The sequence below is a fragment of the Acipenser ruthenus genome, chromosome 23 (assembly GCF_902713425.1).
Source record: "Acipenser ruthenus chromosome 23, fAciRut3.2 maternal haplotype, whole genome shotgun sequence".
Lineage (NCBI taxonomy): Eukaryota > Metazoa > Chordata > Actinopteri > Acipenseriformes > Acipenseridae > Acipenser > Acipenser ruthenus.
In genome coordinates, this window is record NC_081211.1 from 5048465 (window position 1) to 5069257 (window position 20793).

Genomic DNA, 20793 nt, shown 5'->3' on the forward strand with positions numbered 1-20793 from the left:
ACAGTTCCAATACGCCACAACTTGGTTAATTTAATGTGGGCTGCTGCACATTTAAAATAAATTAAATGTAAAATATAAAATTAATAAATGTGCATGTGACGTAACAAAAATTGCATACATACACACATACAAATATATACACACAGGGATGGAAATGAGACTCCTATTGCATAGCAGTTTCGCTCATTCCAGGTTTTAAGACTTGATTTGCCACAGTGTACAGGTTACAAGCTCAGGTCTGTCTTATTAAACTCACAGTAAAACCAAGACTGTATCAAACTGCTACGGTATGCAACAGGAGTCTTATTTCCATCCCTGATATATACACACACAGAATTGTTTGGATGAGTAACTTTGGGAACTACATTTTATGACCCAGACAGCCAAGGCAGAACACTGGAAACATCATTTTGAAAGGCAATACTTACCTCTGCTTTACTATAAAACACAATAAAAACACTCAAGAACCACCCTGTTACCTGATTCGATCTACTCCTATATCAACAAAATGACCAGTCACTGCAAGGCACCTGCCATCAAAGGGAAATACTAGAACTGAAGATGTGATGGCTTATGCAATGAACCTAAAAAGAATATAATGCATTTCAAAACAGACGTACAAATTAATCACACTTGAAGGTCAATATACAGAAAGCACATGGACAGGAAATCACAAGTGCATTCTCCCTCAAACATGGAATTCTTGTTTCATCGACCAGCTGGTCCATCGAATACTAGATATTAACTGCATAATACAGATCTGTCAGTTGAACAGTGAAAATTAGTACTTTAAAACACCCTTTAATTTTGAAAAGAGAAATGGTGATCTTATACCCCAGTTTCCCATTGGTTACTTTTTAGCAGAACTATACCCATCACCTTTTAGGCTTCTCCCAATTCATCCTGCTCTTTCACAGAATCAAGGAGCAGCCCATATCCTCCTACACCACAATTCACAGAACCAGCCTCAATGATGTTTGATTCCTACACCTCCACAATTTACGCATTACCAAAACATGTACGGAAAACATTTACAAACTTAGTTTCTTAAATGGTATAGTTATTAACTACATTACACATTATTTTACAAGGCGAGATGCATTATTATTTCAAATCTCATTTAATTATCACTTGTTGTATGTATCACAGCACGTATAATTTAAGCAGCAATGCCCTCGCACTGATATTCAGGGTGTCTCCCACATAATTGAGATTTTAACTCAAATCTTATAATATAGTGTGTCTAATCATGTGATACACAATTTGCCTGAACAAAACCAGCTTTTCTTTTATATTCTCTACAAAAACATGTGTTAAAAACCCAATAAGATGTCATGTAAATAACATTCAAAAGCTCACAGAAAATGTCAAGAACTGGATTACCCAATCACAGAAAACGTTTTGCTGTGCTTGAAGTAGCAGTGAAGTTTATTATTGAAATGCTCAGCAACCTGGACATTCGTGTGACCCACATGATCTGCAGGTAGTGACCCGGTGTTTGGAAAAAAGATGTCTTAAAAACACTGAATTCAAATGATCTGAAGAGGGTGGATCTAAATATATTGCTTAAATCAAATGGGGGTCTTTATAAAAACCAGCACCTCCGACAGCATGTGAGTATTTGGTGTGTTTGCAGGGATGAGTCTATTGCATAGCAGTTTCACTCATTCCATGGTTTACTATGAGCTTGATTAGCCACAGTGTATAGGTAACAAGGTCAGGAGTGCTATTAAAAACGCACAGTAAAACCAAGAATGGATGAAACAGCTACGCAATGGGAGTCGTATTACCATCCCTGGTTTGTAAAAGGCCAGGTTTGGTCCTAATTTGATAGTTAAATGAGTTTTAGTAATTACCTCAAAGATACTAAATACCTGTAGTTATTTTTCTTACATTTAAATGTTAAAGTAATTAAAAATATTCAAAATATATAAAAACCTGACGAGCGTCTTAATAAAACTGACAATTTTATTCTTTTTTGTGAATACCAGCAACCCAAATCCGGAATTCTGAGGATTTAGAAGATGCAATTATTTGCAACTGAACCCTAAAAAAGACAAAAAAAATGAAGGAATTGGAAACATCTACTGGGTAGATATTCTACAGAGCCCAGTATATTTAGGATGTCTAGGCTAAGAAATACAATCACGAATATGAATGTAGCCTTTCCTAAACAGTGGTTCTTCATTGCTATGAATGTACTGAACACATTAAACTATTACCAGTTAACCTTGCAATAAGACCATCAGTAACTCTTGTATTCAGGTATCACACATACAAACAAATGACAGCAAGTATTGTCAAAAGTGTCACACAGTCAGTGCAAAACACGTGTTTGTTGATTGTATGTGCTGATCCAGTTCTGTTGAAAGCCATACCTAAACTGTACCTTTGATAAATATACAGTTTTTATCCTAAAAAGGGCAATGTTCCAGGAGATCTCATTAGTCCATGAGCTGTGATGACCCCCTTGACATTACAAACCCTCAGCCTTGAAACCAGCAGGTACTGGCCTGATCAGTGTGAACAGGTCCACTCTCTCATTGACTCGTAAAACAATTAAAATGTGCTATTGTGGGTTTACTGTTGAAGGATAATAGTCCACGTGGTTGTTTACCTGTCAAAATATAAAATCTGCATTTAACAAATCATATCAATACTTGAATTTGGGGGGTTTCAATTAAGATGAATCGATTAAATGCACAAGTTAGTTTGAAATCCATCTCATATGGCACTTCGCCTAAATGGATTGCTTGTTCACATTATCTGATTAAAAAAGAAATTCAAATAATTCAAACTCCAATAACACTGACAAAACACGTTTCTGACCCTGTGACAGTAATAGTGAAGCAGAGGAGCATTCATTTTCAACATGCAGGCTTGTTTGTTAAACCTGGGTGAATTAAGACTTCTTAAAAGAGGTTGCTCCCCTTTGTAATGTTTACAATTTGTAATAGCAATGTATTGATTTTTGGTTGTTTAATTGTAGTTGTTAAATCTTCCTGCTTTTAATATTCAAAGCTTGGCTTGGTAGAATATTTAAAATGATAAGACAGCCTAATCTCCTGTAGTGTATGTTTCAAATATGACAGGCTGGCACTTTTCCTCATTGGATGCTAGTTGCACAGAAGTAAAAAGGGATGTACCATCGCTGCTTGCAAGCACATTGAAATGTGTTGTTAAAATGTGTTTGTTATCTTCCGAGTGTAAACGTATATGAGCTAATCAGGGATTGTGACAGCATTACATCAGATGCAATTATAAATGGCCAAGAGCAGAGGATGGGGAGCCAATCAGATCTGAGCTAGCATGTCAACCTAAGACCAACTGTCTCCTGGCTTTGACAGAAGGATTTTACCTCCATAATTCAAATCCCAAAGCAAAGCAATCTGCACTTACTCAAATCACTGGCCAATGTTTACTAGCAGCCTGAGGAGAGAGGAACCCAGAGCTCGGGATACTGGGAGGCCAAACTGAACACACCTCCCCAAAGGAAAAAAGAGAGGTCACAAACAGAAAATATAGTGTTAAAAAAAAAAACTACAACGCAACTACAGCCGTGTATATATACACACACAAACCATTAATTGCTTCTGGTTCATTTGTAAGGTTTTACAGGTAATACAAAGATTCGCAAAACACACTGCAATTGTGGGAATAATTCGCATAATTGGAGTCAAATATGCAAATGTAATTAGTACAAACGTGTTAATCTGTCATTTAATTCCTGCTGTCTGGACACAGGTTTTTACCATGGGTCCAACCCCCTACTATTGTGAAGCCACAATACTGGAATTAACCGATTTTTACCTTGTTTTGGGGCACCTTTTCCTGCAGATAAACAACATATGTAAAAACGCCTTCTGGTGTCGTGTTTTACCCTTTAAAGTCGTCTCTCTTAACCCCGACAGCCCAAACCTCCAAATTTTACCAGGGTGCTCGAAAATACGACGTGTCCGGTGGTTTACATGCCTGTTTTTTGAGAAGTAAATGCAGTAAGAGGAGGTGGTATAGGGAAAAAGCAAAGAGGCAGCCATTTTAGAGAGTCTGTGAGAGAGACAATGGCAGGTCCATTGCAATGTGTTCTACTCTACACCATTATAGAAACCTCAAGCTACAAAACGCTCGAAACTACGGCACTCTCAGCGTTAAACGAAAGTTTACCTGATTTCGGCTTAGTGGCTGGCCAGTGCTCCCGGGGCTCATCGGCGATGGATGGTGGGTCCTTTGTTGCCAAGCCTGGTGGCCCCCACCATACTGGCTGCTGCTACCCATGTCTGCTGCTGGTCCCTTGTTCGTCCCTTCCTGGTTGCTGTAATCGCTGGGAGGATAGTTCTGATAGCTCCTGGCCGAGCTAGGAGAAGTGAGGAGCTGGTTGAGGGTCGGGGTAGAGGTGGGCTGAGGGTTTCCCATATTATACCTCGGATTCTGATTATTGTAAGAGGCAGCCATAGCTGTACTTCCTCCCGCTGGCTGTTGCTTGGCTGGCTGCCCCCCAGCCGCCGGAGGCTGGTTGTTTCGCGGGGAGTTCATGGCGTACCCTGGCCCAGTATAGGCAGTCCGATTCGGGAATGGGTTGTAGTTGTTGAACTGGTGGTTGGGGAAGCCGTGATCGTGCGAATTGGCCGGATAGGAGTCCATCATGCCGCCTGACTGCACGGCCGGCCCCGCTGCAGCTGCCATACCAGGGCTTTGTTGTCCGCCATGTTGATGAAAAGGGGCCCGGCCGTAGTGTTGGCTGTAGCCGTAAGGAGGTGGAGGAAAAGCGGCCGAGTGGTGGTGTGCCATCGCGGGGTGGTTATTCCCTTCCGGAGCCCCTGAATCAGTCTGATTATTATTATTATTCAACCTGGACGGATTCCCGTTGCCGTTCTTCATCTCTGGATCCCCTCCTCCCCCTGCATTCCCACCATCGGCCCCGTCCTGCAGCTCTTTCTGACCCGGGGATGCGCTCTCCGGTCCCGGTTCTTTATTTTCCTGCTGCTTCTCCCCCGGTACCGGCTCCTCCTGTGGGTCCCGATCCGCCTTTTTCAGTTCGGAAGGCGGGCTGGTGTTTAGAGCGGCGGCGCTGGCGACCTGAGCGGCCATGATCCCTCTCTCTTTCACAGCGAGTCAGTCACAATCAAACACTCAATAGCATTGAATATAAATACAATTATTTATAACAATTTACCCGTGTCCCGGCTCATTCCCCCTAACACCGGACCGAATCCGGGCTCCGATGCCGGTTCCGATTCGAATTAAAAGTTATTGAAAAAAATAAATAGAAATCCCGGGAATGAAATTAACCGACACGGAATATGGGGGGGCTTCTGTTAGAGAACGAGACTGAGCGAGAGAAACTGATCAAACCAGCACGAGGCTCCGCGAGACAGCCATTTTACTGAGGTAAACTGAGAGACGCAAAACACGGAGCAGAGCCACACACAGAGGGCGGAGCGGGACTAGGAATGGAGTTAGCATTTAAAAATATATAAAACACGAAAAACCCACAGTTAAAGCAGTGGCGGCGGAATCAAATTTGAAATGAAGTGATATGTTTGACAAAGTAAAAGTTTACCAGTATTACATTTTGAGCTGCACACCTCTAGAAGCGAAACGGGGTAAGTCATACTGTATATATGTAAATAAATACATATATAAATAAATAAATATTATAGCTCCCATAGATAACAAAGATATATATGAATATTCTAAGATTGTTGGCAATACTATAATTTATTGTCATGTTGTTGTGTGGGGGTTAATACCGCTTTTTTTGTTTCATATTAAAAAAATAAATAAATAAGAAAACACTTCATTTTAAAGACTGCCAGACAAGAACACATTTTTTTTCATACTGCATTTGTTTTCTTGTTTATTTTTCTCTATAATTCACATTGCACAGAGGACACCTAGGTAAGAAACACTTACAGTATTAATAAATACATTGAACAACAATGAACCACAGTACAGCAGTTAGCTTGGTCGCGTTAGGTGTACATTTGTGTCATAAATGAAACAGTAAAGACTGAATCCACAGGAGCAAGCCAAAGGCCAGGCCTGTGAGGCGATAGTATAACAGAAGTAGAGGGGGTGGAGGACTGAACCAGAGAGAGACAGAGAGAGAAAGAGAGAGAGAGCAGGAAGTGGCTGAGAAAAAAAAAGGGATCAGCATAACAGCAGCTAAATGCAGGAATACAAATAAGAGAGCAGTACATATACAAACTAAAATACACCAATAAACATGCATATGCTGTGAGCCCTGTTAGAAACAAGTGCGCTGATTTTGTAGAGCCACACAGAGTGGTTTAGGTTTAGAGGAGCGCTCCTTCACAGTCTGCTTGTACAGCAGCAGCTTTACTGGCTGCAAAACGAACAACTTTGCTTTTCATTTTCAACGGTGGGGGAAGGGCACTACAGCAGTGTTTTTACAATACAGGCTGTTAAAGTAATGGTGCAGGCCAACCTGACCTTACCCAGTGTGTGGAAGGGGTCCCCCATGTTATATGCTGTAGGTCGGGGAAGGCGGGAGGAGGGGGTAAAATCAATTGGTCGTTATTTTTGTTTTAGCTGAATGTTTTCTATTAGAGGCTGTAGGAGACTGCAATGGGGGGCTGGGGATTCAACCACATGCCAAACCGACTCGAGTCATTTTCATAGGAAGGAATTCTCTCGTTTTCCTTTTGCCACCTCACGAAACAGAATCTCTCTCTTCTGACTAGAAACATTTTATGTATTTGTATTTATTTATTTGAAATGTATTTGATAGTGCTGCGTTTCGAAATCCCAAGGGAAGCAAATCCAATGACCAACGTTTCGACAAAGAAGACACTGCAGTTTCGTTTTTGCATTTCTTTATTTTAAAATAAATAATAATGTGTGTTTATTTATTTTCATTTAGTGCTCATGAAAGGTGAAGGACTAGGGCAACAGTCTGGCTCAGTGCTGGCAGGAGAGATGAGTTTCCCCACTTTCAATATTTTGGCCATCTTTTTATCAAGCCTCTGTTAAAATACCTTTCTAATAAAGAAAAAACCCTGCTGTAAATCACCAAACACTTGGATAAAAATGATGTAAATAATTTGCCCATTTGATTTAGATTTTAAAAAAGGGTCAAATAAAACAGTAAAATAAAAAAACAAAGTAATTGATTAGAATCGTAAGAAGTGTTTAATATAATGTTAACCAGTTCACTAGAGTATACATTTGTTATAAGTTCAATGGGGACAGATGAAAGACGCAAATGCACGATTGCCTCATATGAGGATGCCTTTTTTTCCCCCATATAAAGCAATGGAAAAAACTGCATAGAAATCCAATGAAAAAATATTTATTACGTGTCCAAAACGGCTTTTTTCAGCTATTTTCAATATTCCACGCATGAAAGGTCTAAGTCACATTTTGCTGCTTCCTTGACTGGTCTTATAGGCGATCCGCAATCTTCTTCTGATCTCACTGAAGGCTACCTCCCTGTGGCACTCTCGAGTCTCAATGAATGTTTAAAATAACCATTTCTCCGTTGGTGTCACTAGATGGTAACCCATAAGGATGTTGTTTGGTGACCTATTGATCAACCAGTAATCCCATCTATTGATGGGTCTGCAATAGTGACAGCAGTAGCCTAATTCAGATATAAACGAAACACATCAGATTCCAGACACATGAAAAGAATGACAGTGTGTCAACAGAGAAGTTCCTTTCTGCTAGTACACCCTATGGTAGTTCCATTTAAAGATGAAACAACTTCTATAGTGAAGATTTCATTTTTGGCCACCACTTGTTGGCCTAAGTCCTTTCTAATAGACCTTGTCCATTCAATCTTCTAATACACACCAGTCCATTCAATCTTCTAATACACACCAGTCCGTTCAATCTTCTCCTATACCCTAGTCCCTTAAAGTTGGTAGTAACTCAGAACTTTCCCAACTGCTTTAGAAAGGGTGTGAAGTTCATTCTCAGTTTCCAAACCACTGTCTTACCTAAGAGAACATTCCTTTTTGTGAATGAAGGCCAGTGACATCACAGTACAGGGGGTATTTCATTGAGAAACTCTTCTGAAGAGCCCTTTGTTTTTAATAGCAGCGGTTGCAGTCAGGGACAGTACGATGGAACTGCCCACATGGAAACACCCCATTGTCGCATTCACAGTGCTTTAGCTTGTGAGCTATTTAAAGCCTGTTTGAAAAAATGCAGCTTGATACTCATGTGTATTGTTCTCAACTGGTGGTGGCTTCTTCAATAACAGTCTTGAATGAACATCACACTTGTTTTTATTCAGAAGAATAGACTCAAATCGTAATTTAATAATAGTGTCCATTGACATGTGTGATTAAATTACGTACAGGAGCTAAGTAAATATCCAGTGGTTTAAGAACCCACTTATTAAACTATAGATTCTATATATAATCAGGGGAAGAGGTTATTTACAAAGATTTAACTCATTAGTATTTTCTACTTGAAAACCTGTTTTTCTGAATATAGTTTTTTTTTTATCTAGGATGCTTACCTTAACTGTTGCGAAAGTACAGTCTAAAACAATATATAAACAAATATTTAGAATTTATTGAAATAAATAATTTCCATTTTCATTGTATGTGTCAAAAATCAATGAAGAACAACACCTGAGTCAAAGATCGCTTCAGCATAAAGCAACAATGCGATGTTTGGAATATCAGGTTTCGCGTGTGTGTGTGTGTGTGTGTGTGTGTGTGTTTTAAGGGGGTGGTCTGTATTTGAACGAGCATTTCCCTGGCAGAGTTACCTTTGTGTGCCCCTTTAGCAAAGAGAATGGTCAGATGGCACGTGCAGGTTTTGATTCGCATGCATCAGATTGTTTGAATTAATATTTAATTCATAGTTCCATTGTGCAGCACAGAGCTGAGCTTAACCTCTCTGTGCTGTACTGTGCTTTCCTAGGCGTTACCATGATAAACCTCCCCTCTAAGTCCTGGCTCAATAATGGCCACCTGGTTCTCCCAAGACCCTGATTAAAGAGCTATGGCCAGGCAGTGTTTAGCTCTGTAGCCCCCTTACAGTGGAATTCAATGCTAGGTTCTGTCCGGAGCACAGAGACAGAAGATAAAGTCTAGACTTGTTTCTTTTGCATTTGCTTAGCTAGAACTACAAAAAAAATGGAAAATATTACCAGCAGTCAGGATCTGCATATGAAGGACGCTATTAAAATTAAATCTGCCTGGAATGGCATGATAACAACAAAAGCTGGGACATACCAGTGCCGGCAGCACCCCTCTCCTCCTCTGCTTTTGAAAGCACAAATACTCTTGACATATATTAGGGCCTAGGCAGTATTGTAAAAAAATCTCAATAATCTTGAATATTCTTAAGAGACAAGTCTAGTGTACATACGATTTCTTATTTAACTGTATTAAAAAATGCAATTTGTTAATAATTCTAAAGGCTTCTCATAATTACTGTAGATGCACAGTTCTGTGCCAGGGATTCAGGTCACGCTGGTGAAATTAACCTCTAGCTTAGATCATTAATGGCAAACAAACCAGTCACATTTTAAAATGAGTGCATATTCATGATGAATAAGGGCTAGGGTTAGGGTTAAATAGCAGTTAGCATGGTATGTATGTGGAATGAATCATGAATGATCATTTAATTCATATGCATTGAATTCACATTTCAATTCCCAACGATTCAAAAGCATTGAAACAGTGTTTTGGGCAAACAGAAAGCCAAATATTTGGTCTTGTAGACTCCAAACCTATTGTACACAATTATTTTAAAAATAATAACTCAAGCTCTTATTTGATATGATCCTGGGAAAGACTTCTGAATAAGGGTTGTAATAATATGATGCATATCAATCTGACCATTCTGTAATTCAGGCTGTAACATTACATTCACAACATTGCCTTGTATCCCCAACACTTGTTGTAAAGTATTACCATTGGATTTTAAGACTGCATTTCAAGTAATTTCAGCTATCAAAATAATGCCACAAATCTTACCTGTTATGCAGCACTTCCATAAGCTAGTTTTATAAACACGTATTTTCATTTTAAAGCATGATATCTAGGACTAGCTCTTTTTCTTGAACTTCTTGGGCTATTTCTCCACAGCAGTGTCTTCTGGGTCAAAGCATATGACTGGCTGAATGCATGTCAGTCAATAGGGGAAGCAGCTAATTGGGCAGAAGCCAGTGAAGGGGTGGGGTCAATTTCATTCTCCAGCTGAATTGACCCTAGAATTGACCCAGGAAGTGCAAGACAGTCTAAAAGTACCGAGTGTAGAACCACATGAAAACATGTGTTTCTTTCAAAACTGCACATTTGAGACCTATATAGTGAATAGATGTGCCTGGCAGCTACAATTACTTTAAAGAAGTAGGTAAATAAATGACATTTTCTTACCTGTAATTAGCCTAAGCAACATTATCACTGGCTCCTCTCCTCAGGGGCTGGAGATATTTTGATGCTGTTTGGTGTTTTTCAGACCAGGTTTATTTTTTATTAGAAAACGACCGTTTATAAGTTTAAAGTTCAGCTTCTTGTTAGCACTTCCTGTGCTCTAATTGCAGCCAGGCTGTTGGAAAGCATCTGACCTACTGCACAGGAAGTCATGAGGTACTAGGAAGCAACAGCAATTTGACTGCACTAGGTTGCAGTGGCTGCAAAATCTGTGTAGTAAAATGAAAGAACCAATATATCTTCAGCAGGCCAGTGATGATGTTTCTATTATTTTGGAAGAGTTCCCCCTTTTGAAGCAGGTCTGGGAGGAGAGCCATGCTGACGCAGGCAGCTTCACAATGTGGAGTGGAATTTATTTCCTAAGGATTGAGGAACAGTGTGGGGTCACACACACTGTACATACTGTACACATGTTGGCACGCACACTCACACTCACACAGGACTTGGGACAGGCCCAGAAAGTCTTGGAGAACAAGAGGGACTCGCAGGGGGGGCTGGAAGAAAGGGTACAAACACAAACGGTGAAGACGTCACAAAAACTGGTTGTTTAAAAAGTAATATTAAAAAAAGATTTCACTTTAGGTGAATTTGTTTTCTTTTTTTTAAAATCTTAATGTATAAACCTGATTTTATTTTGTATTTTGCAAACCTCATTCCACTGTATTTTGATTGGATGTAGTAAGGTAATAGGTTGGTCTATAAAATCACCCCTGAGTGGAAACCCCCAGTTGAATTATCATGGAGCTGAAGAGTGGCGGTGTTTAGATTTGTCCCTGTTTAGATCATTAAAATAGACCTTTTTGGAGTTATCCTTAATGCCAAGTTTTCCGGTTTCAAGCAGCTTTGGAGTCCGGATATCAAAAGTGGATATTAGTGTTTTATTCCCCTTTGTAAACAAGTCTATTAGATAACAAACCCAATTATATTTAATGAAAAGAAAAACAGTGACATCAAGTTTATATTATTTCACAGTAACATTACGTTGTCAGGAGTAACCAAGATGTTTATTACCCTAACCCTAACCTGAATCCTAGCCATCATTATTACAGGTACTTATCTTATTAATTGCTCTGTGATCTCCGGTAACTATTTTCCAATCAATAAAAAGCATAACCAATTTTTTATTACCGTATGTACAGAATCTAAGAACATAGAAAAGGTCTGGGAGCTAGAAGAGGCTGTTTGACCAATCAAGGCTCATCCCTTCTAAGCACACCATTTGCTCCTCTAAGGGGGTCTGATTTAATAGGACAGAATCTAATTTGAATGTTCCAAGTGTTCCAGATTGTGCTTCATCTGGCAGTTTGTAACTCTGTGTAAGAAAGTGCTTCCCATGCTACTGTGTTCTGAACTTCAGCTTCTTTTTTGTGCCCTCCCGTTGTACTCTCTGTGCTAAATTCAAAGCTGTGACATTTAGGATTGTATAAGCTTCAATTAAATCCACTGTTTCCAGTCTATTTTCAAGGCTGAAGAGATTATTTGAACCTGTCCTCATAGCATACGCTATTTAGTCCCTGGATCAGCCTATTCTCTGTACCTTCTCGAGTGCATTAATATCTTTTGTGTAGTGAAGTGAGCAAAACTGGCAAAGGATTCCAGGTGGGCTCTAACTAGAGCATTATATTGTCTTACCACAACTACTAAAATAAACTTTGACAAATGTTTCAGCTGGAGGTCTTTGAAAATAAGTACCAATATTTCATAAGGGAGTTTATACTTAAAAATATAATTACTAAAAACAAATAAAATAAAACCATCCATCTTCAAACATAATGCAATGATTAATCTATTTTCTGCTTAAAAACAAAGACATACCCTTAAAGCACAAGCTGCCACAGTCAGGTCTAATATGGATTTAGCTACGCTCATACTTTTGAGCACAAATTGAATTATTATATTAAATTATGACCATGCCTAGAAGGAAATGGGATTTGGCTCAGGAACATTGTTTGTATCACTTTTTGGAATAAAAAAAGCATTATATGCTTAATCACAAATGCCTGTTTTCATGGCTAGAATAAAGTTATAAATAATACCAATGGTATGTGGTACTTTACTAGGGGGTTGATTGGATCAACATAAACCCCAATGGGACACTCCATGGCTGGATCGCTCAGGGGATTTTACAGTGCCAGGGAATCATTGTATCAGCCAGTTACTTTTAGAGGGAATTGCAGGATAACCACTGATAGGTTATCTCTTAAGTACAGCTGTGGCTCATTGCGGCAGGTATCAAATCAGCGCGTCGGCCAAAGAGATCTTTGTTGAAAGATGAAAATCCTACAGTAATGACTAAAACTGAGACACAAACCACTTGAAAGTGCTTAAGCTACCTTCAATCACTTTGATGGTTCATACGAGCATAAAGCCAAAAAAAGTTTTTTTTCTCTTTTAAAAAAAATAGGAGTTAAAGACTGGAGTAAAAATATGATCCCATGTTTCAAAACCTGCAGTGCATTTTAGTGTAGTTTTTTCCTGTAGTGGCACTGCAAAGAAATACAAGTGAGGAACAAGAGCTAGTGCAATATTATGGGACGCAGGTAGAACGTGCAACAGCGGGAACGGATTTGCCTTGTGACTTACTAATCTACTTTCGTGTAACATAGTTTGGATACTCAGTATCCTGACAGTTTAACTGTGCAAATTTATATCGCTTCAGATTCTCAAGTGCTGTAAAGAAACTAAAAGACAACAAAACAGACGAAGAATGGTTTTAATTTAAAACCACACAACTAAAGATGGCAAACCACAAATCTGTTCTGAATCATATCCCATGATAACAAACTTAATCAATGGCACCCTCTCTGCACACCACCCACATAGAAAAAAAAAACGCAACACGCTTGCTAATAAGACATGAGGCTGGACAAAAAAAAAACACCTGGGGTATGTAGCACACACTTTTGTCTCTCACATGACTGATTCGTTTGTTTTACAAATTACATACCTGCCGTTCTGTAATAAATAAGTCAGTTTCAGTCACAATAGGCAAGACAGTGGGTCTGATAGATGGCTAGCCGATGCTTGATTAACAGGTGCTTCTGTATCTAAGACTGCAGGAATCCCAGATGTTGCACATGGAACAGTCTTATGGTGAGGATCTCATCTCAATCCCAACAAATTACCAGAGTGGAAATAAGCAAACAGACTCTCTCTCTCTCTCTCTCTCTCTCTCTCTCTCTCTCTCTCTCTCTCTCTCTCTATATATATATATATATATATATATATATATATATATATATATACCTCTGTAAGCTTTACAATGCTTACCTATGCTTTACCATGTTTTAAGTATGCGTTATTGCTATGCTTTTACTATGGTAAACTTGTATAAGGGATTACCCACCTTGTATTAATTATTAAGCAGTATTTGCAATCTCCACTTGCCAGACGCTCAGATAGTTCCTTCTTGGCAAGGTACAGTTAGCTGTTACAAGCTGTAAAACCGGTTGATATAAATCTCAAGCAGAGGAAGTCAGTGAAAAACATACACAAGACTCTGAATCTCCCCTATTTGAGTAGCTGTGTGTGCATGTGTGAGCTTGTAGCTGCCCTGCAGACAAAGCACTAACCATATCAGGGCACCAGCGCTCTCTCACACAATCCATGACTGCTGTTCACAATCTGCACAACTCACAGCCGAGACCCAGCATCAGCAGACACCACACGTTCCAGAGTCAAGACATGAACTTGTGGGTTGATTTATAAGTTGGAGGTTTCAGTTGGAGGGCGTGTTCCTTTAAAAAATTGCACAACCCCTAAAAAAAAGATTTCTATAGTAAAAGCAAAGCAAAGTGTAATAAAGCACAGTGAAAGCATGGTAAAGCACATGCATGGTAAAGCAAAGAGATGTATGATAAAGCATTTTTGAAAACATGGCAAACCACTGAAAACTGTGGTATATGCATGGTATAGCCATACTAAGTGGTTTTTGGCTTGTGAATATATATTTTTTAGGTGTTCCATTTGTCTGGTAGTAAATGCTCCGGGTGTACTCTGAATAGCATCTGTTCCACAGAGAATCATACATTAATGGTCCCGCTGGGGGTCTGAATAGCAATCTGGCAGCCTGATCGAGACATTACACTTGGTATTAAGTTAAAGGTTTGGGGTAAGTTCAGTGTCAGCTTTATGTAGAGGTGCTCCTGGAAGAGCCTCACTCATTTTAGAATTGACCCCTTTTTAACCCAGCATGTATATTCTTTACATATAACACATTAAAGCCCTTATAAAAAAAATGACGTTGTCCTGCAGTAGCTAATTCAGTAAATTGTAGGTAGAATTTGCCTCCAGGCAAATTAACTGTGTGGTACAGCTACCAGTATTACAACTGATTTGAAGTCCACAATTCTTAAAACATAACAGCCCTTTTAAATAAAATACTACAATACGGTAAATTGTATGAAGTATAATGGAATACACAATGCAGTATTTACTACAGCGTTTAAGACAACAGTCACTAGAGTAACCTGTTAAATTCACGCTTTAATGTCAATGGAGCAAATGGAAATTTACTGTGTTTGAAAACGTGAGCCACACCAGTGACTATCCTCCAAATGGTACTGAAGTCACACTGTGCTTAAATCCGGTATAATAATGTATTGCAGTCTGCTTTAGAAAAGTGTAGCACAGCAAAGTGTAATGGTAAATACATTGCAACCTGTGGTAACTGCATTGTATAACCATAAGATAAGCATAGGAAGAGTGGAAAACTGCTGTGCATTTCTACCATGGTAAACTTTTGTAAGGGATCAATGGATCAGCCTGCTGTGCAAGCCTTGTTGACTGACATGTTTGTTTACATTCCCCAGGACAGTTTTATCTGTAGGGACGAAAGCTGATAGCCTTTGAAGTCTGCTGTGCAGGACATATTCAAGTCTATTATATTCCAGGAAGCAGAATGTAAAAACGGACTGTTCTACTCGTAACATCTGACAGGAAACAGACCCTTGAGTCGTTTAAAATGCTTTACGTTTTTACTACTGCATGATTGGGGGGGGGGGTGCTGTGATCTGTGAATTGTTTCCTCCAGTAATAAGACTTGTGATTAATGTTAGTCCAGCTACACAGCATTGCACTGCTTAAAAGACCTGAGAATCAGTATAACTTGTGCTGGTTGAGATGTGAAACTCGTTTGCTATTCCCCTGATGCACACGGAATTCACTGCAGGTGGTTGGGAAGGGAGACTTTAAGGGGTGCTTTGCAACGACTTTCTTACATGGTTTAATCAGCCCCTAACATTGTACTGCTTATTGTCTTATCTACTTTAACTGGAGATTCGCAGTACACTCTAGCTTCTGAACTTCTTGATTTTTGTCCCTTCAAGGACTGCATGGAGCACCGCAGGTCTTGAGGGGTTCCCAGAGTAGCAGTCAGTCAGTGAGCTGTTGAATGTTCTTGCCAAGGTGAGGTTAACCCCCTGCTGGGCAAACAAAAGGCTGTGTGTGATGGATCACGGCTGGGACAGACAGCCACAGGCAGGGGCTCACCTCACTCTCTGCCACTCCTATTACCGGCTCTTGCATCTCCGGGTCGCTACCCGTAATGGTGGCATCTAAACACCTCCGAACCAACCCCCAGCTAGGACTTCCTTTATCGTTTAGGGATCCTAAAAGGAACTCCACATATTCGGTCAATGTCTTCATTTGTTTTCAAGCTAACCGCTTGCATGCTGTTCGATGCTAAAGCTGAATATGTGAGAGAGACAGGAAAAAATATTGTTATTTTATTGTTTGTACGTAAATGTTATCTGCAGAATTACACAAGCAAGCTCAATTCTGCACTAAGTGTAATGGGATGAGCTAAGGCTAGAGTAAACCAACTCTGGAAACTACAGGATTTGTGAGTCCTGGTCCGTGTAACAGGATAGCGTCAGTAATGAGACTCAGGGGCTTGGAAGCTACAGTTTAAAGTGCTGGTGCGCTAGTTTTATTACCGAATAAATAAACACACAAACAAATAAACAGACACAAGGACCAAAAGAAAAGGTTAAACAAAAACAAGTGGGCTGTCAGGCTGGGCATTCTCCGTCACTGAAATATTACAGGACACAAGAACAAACAACTCACCAGCACTCCTCTCCAACACCAGCCCTATATTTACACACAAATATACCATTTACATCTTTCACTCTGCTACAATCCCAATCAAATACTTTTAATAGTATTAAGAAATGTACACTGCCTCCTCCCCCGGCCGTGAAATGGTTCAGTCCACAATCAACTACTAAATAATGTGTGTAGGCCTACAGGTGCTGTGTCCAGGTGAGACTACAGTGTATTTATTAAAAACAGTGCAGCTGGTGAAACTAGTGTCAGGTTCATCACAAATTAAAGAAACAATGAAGTTAATAGGATGACAAAAGGTATGGGTATGTGTGCTTTCTAGTTTTGTTTTGATTTTTGAACATTGGAATTAGGTGTTCTACGCACGGGGTGACATCTCTACACAGGATAACATGTACTGGAATTTTGGCAAATACTTCACTGTGATTGGTTGATTTCTGATACATGATTTATAATAAGTATTAATAAATGTAACAATGTGCAGTGTAACTGCAGTGTAGTTAATACACATGTTACCTGAGGTGTATCCTGTTTTTTTTTAATAGAAAGAAATGGGTAATTGGTTTTCATAATAAAATGAATACTTAATTAAAACAATTACATGATTAGATATCTTCATACAGAAGAATATAATGAATGCATTGCACACAAACTTGGTGTATCCTGGTATTCTCCCCCTTCCTGAGCTCTGAACACAGATCCGGTCCTTTGATTTCCATACAGTACTCCATGTCGAGTTTTCCTTCTCTCCCTCTGGCTGGTTAACACTAGAGCTAGCTCTGTGTGTCATGAATGTCAGAGCTGGGTTTTTTTCTTCTCTGTGTAACTCCAGTTTCGATCACGCTGTGCAACTAATATATTCTCTGCTCTTTTATTCTGCTTCATCTTCGTCCTTGGTGTATTCTTGACATAGTTAATCTTAAAAAGTGAAAAACAGATGAGATATTATTGACGACACATCTATACAGTGTATATAAAATATGTATATAAAAGATTAGCTATTAAAAAATATATACATAAAAAATACATAAAGCATAGATCAAACCGTTACTGTTCAAGTGTTCTCTATCCAGCACATCCAGTTAATTCTAGAATTATACAGCACATTCTACTGTAATGCTAGAATTAAATGGACATTTCTAGAATTTCACTAGTGAAATGAGTGTTGTGGTCTCAATATAGCCCCCAGTGGTCATTAGTGTAATTCACCTCAGAAATGATGAGTGGTGTTTTCATTTTCCAGCCTCTGTCCTGCCACAGCACCAATGTCTGCTGAAGTACTCACTTCCTGTGTTGCTAGTAATAGGGCCCCACATGAACACTGGCAGCCCATTGAAAGGGGTTATAGCCGATTCAATTATTCATAAAACTTATCTATGGTGCTCTTTCATTCGCTTGAAAAAGGGTGATTTATAAAAAAATGTCATTAACTCTAATCTATCAAGGCAGGCTTTAATAAGTTTCAGTATTTTTGCACAGTAAAGTTTTTCACAATGTATTTATTTTCCTATGCTTCACTCTTGTTCCCAAGGATTCACCACGATGTTACCATGCTTTGTTACACTGCACTGTGCTTTTGCCGCAGTAAACTTTTACAAGGGCAGCGTAATCAGCGTGCTTCTTCAACAGCAGCTCCATTGCAATGTGGGCCAGAAATGACTGCCTGGTAAAGAATATATCCTAGCACCAGGCCTAGCACGCCCTGGCATTTTACTCAGAGAAAACTAGGTTTCCCGGCCAAAGGAGTAGGGAAAATGACTGTATATGGTGTTGGTGAGACTGTCAAGAGAGGGAGGAGGAGAAAGGGGCCAGCAAGCGAGGAAAGACACAAGCCCAGTTATGAAGAAACGCAGATTTACTGTAAGGCAATAGCTCTCTGACTAGCTTGTTTTGTGAGAAGAGAACTTGAAAACATGGACTGGAGTCTGGAGGGAATGGAGCAAAATGCATTCAGACCCTCCCCCCCCACCCCCATCAGACAGAAAGCGCAAAAACCAATACCTAAAGGTTTTCAAGCCCCTTTTAATCTTTTAGAGTTGTATTTGAAATGTCTGTCTGTGTCTGAGAAGGTGGTTGATTCGTATGTTTCTAAAAGCTCCAGTATCATTCACACTTTGCTGTATCGAGCATGCTATGTCAGTCTTCCCCATGGCGGACTGAACAGCACATTTTGCAGTCTGACAGAGACTTTTAAGGTTTTTAGGTTTGAGGTGCAATTGTGACTGAAGGTTATGATTAGGTTTATCATGTGTAGATTCTATGTGTCTGGAGAATTGACCATGTGTAGATTGTCTTAGAATGAACCATCTAGATATATTTGATACCACATTTCTGTCCTGCAGTGTTTAATGTAGGTAGTGCAATGTTCCTGATGCCTTTTTCTCTAGACGAAACAACAACGTGCCATTCTGCTACTAGTATTATAACTGCAGCCAAAAAGGATTTTTAAAACAATCCCTTTTTCTATGACCACCATTTTGTGTGACACTAAAACACAGCAGTAATGTGGACATTTTTCAGCCTATGGATTCATCAAGTGATTACCTATACCTAATGTTTCCATTCTGTGTTATTTCCAATGATAATCTATGACTGTTAATAGTAAATCTGCACAAACCGATTGTTCGATTACTGAGATTGAGAAACTTTGAGAAACACTTTCAAGAAACATTTTGCATTTAGCCAATCAGGAGAGACTCTGTGAGCATGAGTCATCGATCATGACACTATGCAAGATGTTGACTTCTACAGAAGATGACCTGGTTTGGAGTCCTGCTACGATCAATCGTTGTATTGATAAATACGCTGGCGCATTGTCCATACGATCCATCCGAACAAAATTGCGATAACTTCAGCGTGGTTTTGTGCAATTATAAGTGCAGCACCACTCAGTGCAATAAGGCCTTCCTCCATTTTTAGCAGGAATGATTATGTGCTGCTTGAAATAGCTTTCTAACAATTAAAAAAAAAAAACATGTTTCCTCTTGTATGCTGGGCTTAAGAAAAGCAGCAAGCTGTTTTTCACTTGCTTCCCTAAGCATGCTAAATTAGCCCAATCAACATCAATGACCCTCACCTGATTGTCAGCGCCTGACTTCTGTGGAGAGCAAAATCCGAATAATCAGTCACAGAAATTGCAATAGAGCTAAAATCAATAGGCCTCCAGCACACCAAACCCGCTGCCCACCTGCAGTATACAAACACACCATTCCATCAACTGGATGAAAAATAATCCATCATCTACAAAGGTACACCCCAAGAGGTGTGGCTCACCTCATTATCAGAACCAAAACAGTGCACCATGTGCAATGCCTGTCCCAAAGGATCCCTTGCCAGAAGAAAAAAAAAAAAAAAAAAGTCTTGGCACTAAAGCCAGGAACCAGAAGCAGGGATTTCCTTCGCTTGGAATATTCGGCAAAATTCCACAGACTTTTGGAGCTGAGAGACTCTGTTCTGTTTGAGAACTGCGAGCCCTGAGCCATGTTCATTCATATAAACATTCTGGCACTGATGTCAACTGCACCTGTTTATAAGGGGGAAGCATGCTTCTCACACAGCCAAGTTCTGTAATCATTTTGTGCTTGAATCGTTATATAATAGACTTACTAACAGTGGCGCTGCCTCTGAAAAGATTCATTTGTAATCCATCATCCTACCTTTGAACGCTTTTGATAAACAGCCACCAATGTATCTGTTTTCTATCTATCATAAAAGGAGCAGCGTATAATAAGGTTGTAATTTTACAGCGGCGTTCAGGTGAAACTGTGTGGATGGTGGATATTTTTATACTGCAGTTTTACAATATGTCAATACCAGGGCGATATATTTTCTAAATATATACCTTTTTTTTAAAATATATATAAGCGTGATACCACAAACAAAGTATAAACTGTAGATGAAGCCTCTTACTGGCTATTTGTGTTTTCTTCCCATCAGCAGGGCAGTTATCGCCAGGGTCTTAATCTTCAACACAATTACAATCTGTGACAGCCTCACAAAACCAGTTGGGGGGGCTGACATCTCCCGGCTATTATGTAACCACAAACAGCTGGTGAGCCTGTGGCGGGGGGTCTTTTATGTCACAGCGCTTTCTGAAGAGTGAAGGGTCTGTCGCTTGATCAGTCCCTATGAATCACTGTCTCAGGTTATAGTATACTAAACACCAGTGTTACAGGGCCTGTGTTTCACTCATTCGATGTTCATCACAGGACACCTAAATGGGTCACCTAAGATGGCTAAAAAATAAGAGTGACAACACAATTCTCCAGTGCTCTGTATGCTTTATTTAAATTACCCACGCATACTATAC

The 20793-nt window shown here is 39.6% G+C and overlaps 1 protein-coding gene across 2 annotated transcripts in view; it reads right to left on the bottom strand.

Moving 5' to 3' along the window:
- LOC117413246 (AT-rich interactive domain-containing protein 1A-like) overlaps positions 1-5414 on the bottom strand; it is a 58443-nt gene extending 53029 nt beyond the window's left edge. For both annotated transcript variants that reach the window (XM_058997548.1, XM_058997547.1), the window contains exon 1: positions 4165-5414. In XM_058997548.1, coding sequence (XP_058853531.1) covers positions 4165-5088 — 924 coding nt within the window. In that variant the 5' untranslated portion in view covers positions 5089-5414. The remainder of the gene's footprint in view (positions 1-4164) is intronic.
- Positions 5415-20793: the final 15379 nt, after the last annotated feature.